This window comes from Aphelocoma coerulescens, chromosome 1 (genome assembly GCF_041296385.1).
Source record: "Aphelocoma coerulescens isolate FSJ_1873_10779 chromosome 1, UR_Acoe_1.0, whole genome shotgun sequence".
NCBI classification, from domain to species: Eukaryota; Metazoa; Chordata; class Aves; order Passeriformes; family Corvidae; genus Aphelocoma; species Aphelocoma coerulescens.
In genome coordinates, this window is record NC_091013.1 from 17828853 (window position 1) to 17841662 (window position 12810).

At 34.5% G+C, this 12810-nt stretch overlaps 1 protein-coding gene across 3 annotated transcripts in view; it reads right to left on the reverse strand.

Moving 5' to 3' along the window:
- Positions 1 to 984: 984 nt before the first annotated feature.
- The window catches only part of MOSPD2 (motile sperm domain containing 2), a 32763-nt gene continuing 20937 nt past the window's right edge, over positions 985 to 12810 (reverse strand). For all 3 annotated transcript variants that reach the window (XM_069003225.1, XM_069003235.1, XM_069003246.1), the window contains 7 exons: positions 11966 to 12136; positions 9658 to 9770; positions 6223 to 6319; positions 5366 to 5462; positions 4584 to 4713; positions 3325 to 3427; positions 985 to 2807 (listed from right to left, as the gene is read on the reverse strand). In XM_069003225.1, the coding sequence (XP_068859326.1) occupies positions 2661 to 2807; positions 3325 to 3427; positions 4584 to 4713; positions 5366 to 5462; positions 6223 to 6319; positions 9658 to 9770; positions 11966 to 12136 (858 nt within the window). In that variant the 3' untranslated portion in view covers positions 985 to 2660. The remainder of the gene's footprint in view (positions 2808 to 3324; positions 3428 to 4583; positions 4714 to 5365; positions 5463 to 6222; positions 6320 to 9657; positions 9771 to 11965; positions 12137 to 12810) is intronic.

Below are 12810 nucleotides of genomic sequence, written 5' to 3' on the forward strand. Positions count from 1 at the left end.
AAAACTAAATCTTAGATCTTGACAGTTCATGTAATCAAAATCCTATTTTGTGAATTGTCTAAGCTCTAAAATGCCCCAGGTTTATAAACTGAGTTTCCTGTAGTGGAGGGGGGGGGGGAACGACCCAACAAAATCCTGGAAAAATATTTTGTCTCTTATCTCAGTTTTGGGTATCAAATTGTTATTGGTGTGTACTCTGTAACTTCAGTGTATGTTAAGCACAAAACTTTCCACACTGAGACCCATTTTCAAGGGCTGGCAAACAAAATCTGAACCAACTAACAACTGAAAGCTTTGAAAATACTGGGAAAATACTCTGTGATGATGGAAACAATGATGTTCTCAAAGAAGAAAAATACAAACTGACTGTTGTCCATTCAAGTTAAAATATACTAGTCACTTTGCCCTTTTTTTGTTATATATATTTTTCCATTTTCTGTGTGATGTTTAAACAATAGTTCATTTTACCAAGATCCATATATATTTTAGTATTGTGTGCACTTGCATCACTTGTGCCATAGTGACAGGAGCCACTGACGTGCCAGGATCATGTGCTATGTGATTATGTCAGGCATTCTGTCCAAGAAGCCATCATCACCTATTTTACATTTGTCTGACAACTACCATCACAACTTCTGTTCCCCAACAGACTGTGGGTCATCACCATATTGGCCCCTCCCATATTAAATATCTTCAGACTAACAAGAAAGCAAAAACCTCAGGAGATGCCACTATTTTTAAAAGACTAAACATTCAAGACTATGTATTTCCTCATATTTATTTTTTAACTGTATTTTTCTAAAACATATTAAAATAGAAAAGATGTTCATCTGATTCATACAAAGAAAATACCAATAATAAAATAAGTAATAAAATACTGAAAATATATGAAAGCACCAAAACATTAAAATATTCATATTGGCAAAGACTCTAAGAATATATTTCTGGCAATTTTACAGTAAAGTGCTATTCAATCCACTCAAATTAAGAAATTGGCATTTTAATAGCATGGTTATTATTATCTTAATGTTAAAAATTACTTTGTTTCTTTTCTCACTACAACAACAACCCATTTTGTTGGAGGCAAAGAATTTGAGTTGCATGCACATAAAAATAACCCAAGTAACAGCTTCATTATAAGCAGTTAACAATATAAATTGCCAACTCATTAGGAATACAAAATACTGAGAAACAAACTAGGCAGAAATAAGATTAGTGAAAAATTAAAAAAATGCAGATGTGGTAAACCATTTTATAAATTAAGAGAGGACAGAAGACTGTGCACCAAACATTTCCGCAGACTTGCTTTTTACATGGCATTTTTTAGTAATCATATTGCTGGCATTATTAGTTAATCTGTTTATTATTTTAAACTGCCCCTTTCTACTTCCTAGAAATGATCCTACATCACCAACACACTGTAAGCAAAAAGACAGAAGTAGAGTATGACCTTTATTTTTCCTTAATAATCACTTCTCATCTACTGAAGTCAGATGACAAAACTAATAAATCTGTTACAAAGCCAATTTTGAGCAAAAATTAATTCAAGCAACATAATTATTTTAAATTTTTAAAACTCTTAAAGAGTGAAAATTTTAAATGTATGAAAGATACCATCAGTCTCCTTTTAAGCTTTTATCATTTTAATATACATATTTACAGCAATGAGTACAAAGAATCCTTGTTATCAAAGTTCTTTCTAGCTTTTTGCACCATTTCCACAACAATTTCTGTGAAATGGCAGATGCAATACTTTTATGTTGCCTTCAAGTGTATTTAATCTTCTGGATTTGACTTGCTTTTTTCTTAATTTCATATGCAATTCAACCATATTGCACAACTCAGAGTAAGTTCTTACACTGACTAATAGCCTTTTTATGAACTAATAATCAGCCATCACAGTAAAGAAGTCAACTCCTACACTCCTTCTGAAATTTGAGTACAAGCTGCTTTCCAAAAAAAAAAAAAACCAATAGGAATAATGTCTTGTCTTGTGCGTGTGTTACTTGGTAAGAAATGTTTACAATAACTTTTCATTTAGAAGCAGCACAAAAATAAGGAATTTAACCAATGAAAGCAATGAGTCTGCATTATCAAAATAATTACTAACAACAAATATCTTCCTTTATGTGCATGTACATACACAGATTATATAAAAAAATCCACCTGTATTACATAATTTCTGTAAATTTTCCTAGATGAACAGATTAACCTTGGACTACACTAAGATGACTGCTTGCATCTTCAATGGGAGTGATTCAGAATGTAAGAATGAATATGATGGAAAGAAATGAAATATTGTATTTAAAGTAGTTGAATAGAGGAAAAAAAAGCAAAACAGTCTTAAATAATGTTGTATTTGGTTTCCTCCTCCGAGTTCAGTAGTTTTTATTGAGTTGTACAGGGAAAATAGGTCCTAGCTTTAACATCTTCGTCATGCCCTATTGTAAGTGTCAACTTAGAGAATAATTTCAGTAATTTCGTTTGCTGGTCATTCATTTCTTCTATCTTTTCTTTCCCCAGTAAACTGTTCCTTGTTCATTGCTGTAGGCTCACAAACCTCATTTTGGCAGTTCCAGAATCCAAGTGCAGCACTGCAATCTTTTTGACTCCAACGAACCATGATAGGCAGCGGCACATCCAGGGCACAGCAATTCTTTTTAGCTTCTCTGGGCATAGGCCAGGTAGAAGCAGAAGGCAGCAACAGTAACTGATAGCAGTGATAAAACAACTGACAGCTGCTGGAACCAGAGGCAGCGATTCATCTGCTCTTCAAGTCTTTTATTAATCTGCAGTAAATGAGTTAGCTGAAAATAGAACAGTTTCATTAAGTTAGAATTACTGCACTTGAAAGTACTTGGCAATTTTGAGCTATTTTGGCAATAACTATAACCACAGAAAAGAAAAGAAAAAGCCTTCTCACAGCAGTATCTCAGCAATACCTTTTCTATCACTACATACTTCAGGAATCTGTTCCACTAAAGGAGCTTCAAATCTTAAGTTATGGATAACCAGTATGGCCTGTATCAGGCAGGTGACATCTTTACACTCAGAAGCAAAAGATACTACTAACGCTCATTGATATGCCAGATCTGTATATACACAAGAAGATGAGCAAACTCCACTGAAAATTTGATGATTATTAAATCATTATGATTAAACAAAATAATTAAATCATTATCACTGATGTAGTTACTTTCAATTGCTGAGATGTTCAAACAGTATAATTTATAAAATACCAAAAAGGTTCAGTAAAAATTCTTTTTATCTCTAGCGTATTCTATAATTTTGCTGAGTACTGAGCACGAAGGAATGCACTATTACCTGTATATGTAAATCTTCATTAGTTTTTGCTGGAATATTAAATGCATTGTCTTTTAATGTCAGAGAAGAGGGCTTACTACTTTCTATGACATGACATCTGAGCCTGTGAAAAGGGAACAAGAACACGCACCAAAAATCACAATTTAATGCAACATTGTATAATTAACAGTAAACAATCCATCTTAAGCGGATAAAGTACCTGCACATTTAAAATTTAAGAGACAGTAATTATAATTACACTACATTTAGTCCAGGTTTACAAAAAGTAAAGGCCAGGTTTGTATTCATCAGTAACTAATGTATACAGCACACTTGTAAGCAAATAACCTCTCTCTATTGTTTCAGGGTCTGTCTTAAAAAAACCCAAATAAACTGCGACACTTATGCAAGGAAGCGTAAGGTCACTCACATGATGCAGATTTTATTCAAAAGGGAAATAAGGGATAAGCACTTGAAGCAAACACAGAGCAAGATTTAGGCATCAAGACTCACAAAATACTTTTTCCACAGTAGTTTTGGCCATGAAGGAGTAAAGGCAGCTCCAAAAAAACCAGCCCTGCAAAACTCACAGAAAAGCCCCAGGAAAAATCTAAGGCAAAAAACCAGTCAAAACTGCAGGGAACTTTTCCTAGACATGTTCAGTGATACAACCCAATGTGACTGGATAAGAGAGAAGAGCAACAGGCACATTTAAAAAAGTGTATGGGAAAATGTATTTTTTTAGTGATTTTTCTAGATGACTTTTTCACTGCTAAATATCAAAAATACACATATGAACATGTGACAGGTTTTACAGACATTTTCTATAAAATACTGATTTTCCCTAGTAGAAAGGGAATGTTTTTAATATTGTCTAGAAAATAGTTTTGCATTTAATACATCTGCTTTCCTTGATTGCTTCCTTTTAGAAAACTCAAGCGACACATTCTTATTAAATTATTAAAAAACCAAAACCCCTATTGTCCATGAGTATTGTCACATACACTCCTATTTTTTCCATTTAACTCTTAACCTGCACAAGAACAACAACAAGAGAAAAAGAAGAGCATGTACGGAATACCATGAACTTTTATACATTAAACCCACACATAATCAGTTAAAACAGAGCAAAAGTCTCAGGAATGTATTTTGGTCAGTAAGCCCACAAGTGAGTTTGGAGAATCGTTCATTGATTATGCTATACAAGTGCTAGAACTCAGCCAAATAATAAAAGCTAAAAAAAACCCCAAACCCCTGTTAACAGAAAACCATATGCTTACCTATGTTCCATCACTTTGGTCCTAGGGACTTCTTTCCAAAACTGAGTCAGTTCTGGCACACCTGCTCCAGAAGACTGGTCCATTTCTGCTGCCATTATAAGGAAACGATCCTGCAAAGAAGCTGCAAAACCTGCCCTCAAGGAAGACAAAAAAAAAAAGGCAACAGTGTGCTTAGATAAAATGACAATATTACAAGGAGGAGAGAAGTATTTTGCACAGAAGTACCACAAAATGAAAGCTTGTTTATTGCAGGACACGAGACACTGATTTACTACAAATAAATATATGGAAATCATTCTCTAAAGCTCAATAATTCTAATTACAGTTTTCAAAAAATAATATAGGTTTATTTTAACAGAACTAGTTTCATCTGAATAGCTCAAAGACAACCCAACATTTTGTAAAGAATGTATTCTCCAGAAAATTCACCTGTGCTTGCAACAGTTTAGGAATACTGCAGATAAACTCCCACTGTAATAATGAACCAGCAAGAAAACTGCCACTCAAGACTCTCTGTTTTTTAAGATATGAAACAAAAGGGGTTGCAGACAACAGCTGCTTATGCCTGAGCAGAGTAGTAAATCAGTACAGCCAGTTACTCAAATCTTTTCTGACACCCATGTTTTTTTAACAAATAGTACCATTTTCATACAAGAGTCAAGTAGACATGGGCACCAGTCAGTCCTACGCAGCGGCAAGCACATACAACCATCAGTGTCTAGAGCATAAGCCTAGTAATACAACTTGCCCAGATTTCTTACAAAATCTATTTTTTTACTTACCACCATGAAGAGAGACTATTATATCTAATGATGTGCCAGGTTCACAGCTGCTGTTACTGGGTTTAACCCTGTATTTTTCAGGTGCAGTTGTTCTCACCTATAAACAAGAAATACGAAGGATACAGTAAGTGCATCCACAAACTACGGTTGCTTCATAATTCCTCTCGTTCTGTAATAACTAAATCCCCAAAAGCTTCACTGTTAGGACAAGTCTCTAAAATATATCATTTTGTAGGCACAACAGGACTCTTGCCTATTCCTTTCTCCTCCCTCTCAACTGCTTTTATCCTTTGTTTTCTTGCATTTGCTACTTTTCTTTTGCATACATATTTAAAACCAGCCAAGAATGTGTTATAATAAATATGAAAATATGAAAACTTTAAGTTATTTTAATGTGCAGAGAATGCAAAAGATGGGAAAAAACCCACAAAGATGCAAGTAAACTCAGTATTTCTGAAGCAAATATAAGTATTAATTCCTTTGATGGTGACATTTGCAGATGGATCTGCATCATTTCAGAGCAACTTGTTTCCAGCCAATATTTAAAAATTCTAAAAAGGTGACTTTTTAATGCTCAAGCCTTTCTTTTTCAAGAAGTATTACTCTCACTAAAAAACTAACCATCACTTTAGCTCTTTTTTAGTCAGTGCTTCAAAGATTTGTAATACTAATTATCCCCTTTAAGGTGGTACATCATAGGGATAAATTCAGCCAGAAGATTTCTTTAACCTGCCTCAGACATCACAACACAATAAAAAAATTTGTCTATAAAATGGATTTAATAGTATCCTTCCTCCTGACACAAAACAAGAAAAAGTTACACATTTAGTAAACCAGGCCACACATAAAACACTTACTTTAAAAGCCACTACATTTTTAGTGACGTTTGTGAGAACTATCAAACATTTTTTCTCTCCGGTTTCTTTGGATCCAAAATATAGCTCCTCTGCTGGGCTAATAGGAAATTTTAAAAGAATTAGTTTCTTCAGATTATCTTTAAAACAGATCATAAAAAAACCTGATCACACCTCCAGGAAAATAAAATACTTTCTACCCTGCAGCTACAGTCAGCATAAACAGATTGTCATGAAAAAAAGCCGTGAAAACAAAACGCAGAAATTTTGTAGTGAAGCTCAGGGTTGACTCATGACAAGTGGAACTAGCTGCCTCAGCTGATTACTGCCCTTGACTTCTGCCATCTGTAACAGCAGGAACAGCCAACAGATATACAGTCAGCTGCTTAATCCTTCGGCAGTGTGTTAAGGGAAAGCGTCCTTGGTTTTAATTTATCCTCATTTTAAGGAATATAAGGTGTCACAGACAGGGAGTAATTTCCACCTCGAACATCTATCCTTGTCATGGATATAGTGCACACATAAGAGAAGGCAGATATCCATGACTGGCAATCATTTCAACCACGACAGCTGAATTCTCTTGTACTTAGAGTCAGTCTTCACATACTTGTGCTATCACATGCATAAATAAAGTTACTGCTTGCTTTTAATATTCTTGCACAATTAAGAGTCATGCAGGAGATATTTTAAACCACATCAAACACAACTCATTTTGGATAAGCATTCAAATGAACATGAGTAGGTAAAAGGCAGGGCATGCTCATATAATAAAAATTGAAAGGAAACTTGAGTAGCAAGTGAAGAACTTTTTTTCATTATGCCACATTAGGAGCACACAAAGAATTGCTGTACTACTCCATACTACAGAACTGCATATTCTTTTTCAAAACACGTGATTATTTTCCCCCATGTCCTCTTTTTAGAATGCCAAATTCATGCTACTTTGACCTCCTCCTCAAAAGACCTCCTTTTATAGTACCAGTCCTTCTTTCTCCTCCCACTTAAACCAGTGTATGAGCTGAGAAGAAAACCCTTTGGTGCTGTAGGACAAGTGTGAACGCCCATGCCGGAAGGAAGGCGACTGGGATGATAGGGTGCTGATGTTTTACAATGCATTAGTCAGTCCACATGACTTCTTTTGTGGTGGGAAAGAAGGAAGTGTGCCAAATAAGGTAGAAACTAAAAAACTGATGGGTTTAAACCAGGTAATTCCCGCCTCCTCTCAGTATTTTTTCATTTCCAAATTCTCAGTTTAAGTAACCAATGCTAGGGAAGGGAAGGATTGTAGCTACAAAATATTTTAGCTATCTTAATACCATACTACTGCAGCTGTGTGTAACAGCAATTGCAAGATGAACCGTAAGTGAAACAAGGTAACATTAACTAGCATCAAAACAAGCCACAAAAAAAGAGATCAAGGGATCAAGCCTGATCTCTCTTGTTCTACCAACTATGGCCATTGATCAAAAAAAAAGAAAGGCTTGGGGACCACAGCTGTATGGCTCGTCTGTGAAATCAAGTTCCACAGCACTGGGGGTAGTTGGTCTGTAGCTACGAGGAGGGGGGGTTGTTTAAATAAAAAAGCTTGGCTGTTTGTTTTTACAGAAGCAAAAATTTCTATACTCTGATGTGTGTGACATAACCAGCTTGTACTAGAAATTCTTGTACCACAACACAGCACAAGCTGCTCTTCTTCCAGACGGTGCAAGGAAACTGCTGCTTTTTGTCTGACCAAACAAATTCATTTATGGAGAAGGAAAGTCAGAGGCAGCCTTTCATTGTAAGGTACACATGGCAAATACAATTGTGGTCTAAATGAGGGAGACAGCTGATTCATGAGCATGACTAAAAATACAAGAAACAAAAGAACACAAGGGCCCAGCTTTGGTCCACAATTTTATGGTGCCAGAGCTGCAGTGCCTCAGCTGTGCGCTCAGGCTCGAGGCTGCTCCCTTCATAGGACAATGCTGGGAGATAAGCAAGGATGCAAGTTAATTCCTGGGGGCAGAGCTTATGGTCTCTGTGATAGGTGCCTACAACTGGCTCTGAATGGCACTATATGTTATTGGTTCAATCACCTTCAGTTCAATGTCCTGTAAATCAGTGCAGGAAGATGAAAACTAGTTCTAGCTTCCACAGAGGGAGAGCATTAAGGAAGAGCAACACCTGCGCTCAGGAGTTTACTTTAAAAACAAAACAAACAAACAGCAAGGACAATGGAGAGAGCAGTATTTTATTTTCCATGACAGCAAGACTACAAGTATTAACACAGCTATTCTTCACTAAGTTTATGCTTCCAGGTGGTGCAGTCCATGTGAGTTACTTCTATTCAATGACAGCTTGAAGTATTTTGAGAGAAAAAAAAAGGCAGTTTCTGGGGGTGTTGGAGGTGTTTTAGCTTGTTTGGATTTTTTTGTTGTTGGCTGCTTATGATTTGTGCCCCTTTTTTTTTTTTAATTAAAAAGTGGATGGAAAAACACATCTACATTTGTGATTGTTCCAGAAAATGTTTAACATTCTTTATAATCACAATTCTGCAGTCTATGCCTTTGTCCTGCCATACAAGAAACTAAGGCTATATAGAGGAGGTTTTTCATTTCCAAATTAGGAAAAATTTACCCATATAAAATATATTTATGCTAATGAGCACATCATTATTCAAATTCATTCCAAAACTAATCAATACAGTACTTAAAAAGTTAGCTAAGAAATTACCTAAAAATTAGATATTTTCTTCATTCATCTAATAGCAAACTGAAAGTGAAAATAAAAGTTACCATCTAAATCAAATTCTAAACAAGCATCTTAACCTGAAAGGCAGTGAAAAGAAAAAGTTGTATTGGCTAATTGATTTATTTTTCCTAGTTTAACGATAAAAAGCAAATTAACTGCAAGATGTAGCATCTCGGACAACAAAACCTTCTGAGTAGATATGTCATTTATAGAGCCCTTTCCACATAAAATGAATTGGACCCATTCCTTAAATTTAACTAGAGGAAACTACTAGTGTAGACATTTATATCATCACAAGCTAAAACAATTCAAGCAAGATACAACAGTGAAAAATGGCTTGATGAAACATGTTTTTTTTGTTAAGCCAGTGCCATCAATGTCAACCACTGCTCTCAATACAGGTAAGGACATGCTTAACTTAGTCAGATGGTTTCTCAATATAAACAAAACACTTCTACAATTCTATGGAATATACACCTATTCATACAAAAAGCATGCCAATCTTTGGTGACACCAGAAGATTCACTAAAAACTTGTAAAACTAGAAAAATTCTTTGAGCTTTTCAAAAAGCCTTCTTAAAAGTTGTTTATAATTTCTTTTCCTCTAATAGTCTGAAAAAAGTTTATTTTGAAAACCAACTAGAGTTAAGTATTCAAATGTCCAAGGCACATTGTAAAAAGAAAATTAAATAAAATTATTATTACCTGATATGTAATAAAGGTCCTTTAAAAGTGGTTAATGCTTTCTTTGCATTTTTTGGTTTGACCTCTGTTTTGTCAGTTTCCTCTGATTTGGAAATTTGTTCTATAGAATTCATCTGAGTAAAAATGATAGTTATAATGATTAACTAGAAACCTGGATTACATGTTACAGAACCATGCATGTATTTTAAAGAATATGGTGAGGCTTATTTCAACAGTTTACATATTACAGACCAAGCATTATATATATTCATTCCCTGAAGCTGCTTGAAGTCCACTGAATAAAATGATTTACTATAGAAGTTACATAACACATTAAACATGCATGAAACAAAACTTCTGCTTTGTTTTTTTCCATGTATTTTCCTGCTGCCCAGGTCAGTTTTTGAAAACTCCAGACACACTAAGTTATAGCACTTCAAATATCTAAGATTATAAAGCACTGGTATTATTCATCCACTGCAAATTAAAATTAAAACAGATGCCCCAATACAATCACTGTAACACCAAACAGAAAACCTAGTACCAATTCCACAACTCATTGCATTGCAGGGTTGCTAAATGTATCTTCATTGCTTTTAGATGAGACTGAAGTATTGCAGAACATAAAAGAAATAATGCTGATTGAATTGGTGCTTTCAAAACTGCAGGCACATCTTAGGTTCTGAGGGTTTTCTTCCATAACATTAAGAAAATACATGCAAAACAGGGCAGGTGCTGGGGGGGGATGTGCAGAAGACTGAAAGAATTAGTGACATCATGATTCCAGATCAGCTGGCTGAAGAGTTTGTTTAGCCTCCTTTTTATTCCACTTTTAATACAGAGAAAAGACATGAAGAGAATTCAGTTCATGCAAGTTTGAAGTATGGGAATGAAAGGAATACAAAACTTTATATGAAATAGGCTGTATAAAAAGAACCCACACAGCATCTTTTTGTTTATAATTATATAAAAGTGATAGTAAAAGGTTAGTATGCAAATACATTGCACTTGTTATATGTTGGGCTTTGCTCTACATAAACTACCAGGAAAAAATATTACTGTATGTCTTGGGGTGACACAAAAGTGGAAGCATCTACAGGACAGGCACTTACTAACCAAGTTTATCACTCATGATTCCCTGTACTGAAAAAAAAAATGAGTAGCACCTTGGTTACACTGTATAAAAGTGAAAACAATTATTTGCTTTATGGTATTTCAAGAGTAAAAAAAGTAAAAAAGCCAAAATACCTTAACTAGAAAGCTAAGTCACCCAAGCAAATTAAAAGCCAACAAACACTGAGGCTTATTAAGCACCAAAGGAACTCATACACTGAGCAGAAATTCTCCATGTTTCCATATCTAAGAATCATAGACTGAAAAATGTGCTACAAGCAAAACAAGCTACTGAGTCTAACTGTGGTTATGTAATGCTTCCTTTTGACCTTAAGGTCAGTGAAATTATCTTTTTTTTTTTTTTTAAACTGGCCAAGTTGCAAATATCAGCTGGACTACTTAGTGAGCTGTACGTTTCAAATTATTCTGACAAACCTGGAACAGTAAATGAAATTGTATTCTACTCCATTAAACAGAAGTTTTGCAAGTCATATTCCAAAATTAATTATGACAATAAGCTAGTGAATTTCAAATTTTTTTCTGCTATTTTTAAGAACAATATCCCCAGTTACTGTTACTATCACTACATATTCCTAAATTTCACTTAATATGAACTTGTGTAAAACAATGCCTTTATTTCTGGATAAACAACACTGCAGGAAGATTATGTTGCAAAACATGATTGATGGAGTAGGAATACTCCAATTTCTCCTGAGAATAAATGAAAACATTCATATGTTAAAATTTTATCAATAATTTAAGAAAACAAATTAACATCCAGTAGTGCATAAATATTTAACTTAATATTTTCTCATGTACACACTGATTTAAGATTCGGAGAAAACGAGACCTATTTTGACATGGTCACTGCTAGGTATCCCAAGATTAAAAAGAAACCAACTAGAAAGTCAGCCTTTGAAAACAAAATACAGAAACTTTTATCATTTTACTGCACAATTCACTATATTCCAAGAGAGACTAAATATTTAGTGCACATTTTATGCATTCTGAAGCAGAAACTTGTCTTAATAGACCAAGAGTCAACGCTGAAACTGCAACTATAATTTTTGTTTTCCTGAGTTCTTTAGTCAAATTGGAAGACAGAAAAACTGTTGAAAAAATACAACACAAAGACAGACAAGTAACCAAAATTATATGCCTCTTGTCCCACTTTGTAACCATCTAGCTAGTCTTGCCTAAATCTTCAGTTAGATACCTTTTTCTGATTAAGGTTTTGTGCTTCATTCAGCTCCCCAGCCTCCTTGGTGTCTGCATCTATCTCTTCTTTACTTTCATGCTCATCTTCACTTGTAATGGGCCCATTTTCACATAAAGGAGTTTGAAAATCATCATCAACCAATGGAGGATAGCTGTACTTGAAAGAATCCTAAAAGATAAAGAGATTTATAACAGATGAGTTATTCAAGAGGATTAGAAGTGCCTTCTCTAGGGTTTTTAAAATGGAAATACTGTCATTGTTTCTTGTTTCACATTACTTTTGTTTCATTTATCTATTTCAAGTTGCACCCCTATACAGAAAGCTGACACCAAGAGTTTCTATTTTATCCACAGACAAATAAATAGTCATCCAATGAAGCCAGTAAACTATAACTGTTATTTATATTCACAGCAGAACTGCACAAGCTGTGCTATCAAGGATCAGCATTCAGAGTCTTATTGCTGAAGTTCTCAAGTTCTCAAGAATGTGGTTTAAAACTTATGATAGCTATTTCTAAAAATATTACAAAAGTGATGAAAAGCATCAGTTGTTCCTTGTATGTTAGTTTCATAATGGTCTGCTTAAAAAAAGGAAATAAACCCCAAAATTATGAAACAACCCCAAATAATCCCTGAAGTTTAACATAATGTGTGGATGTTTAGCATATCCTGCAATTCAGATCTTAGTCTTTGGAATGCCAAATCGATTTAAAGACCATGCTTAAGACATCTGAGTAATGCAGCAGCAGAATACTTAAGTTCTCAATGACTCTACGGTAAAGGTAGATCCATTGGAAGATCAGTAAAAAACAATTTTTGCTAACTAGAAATTCTCTTAACATT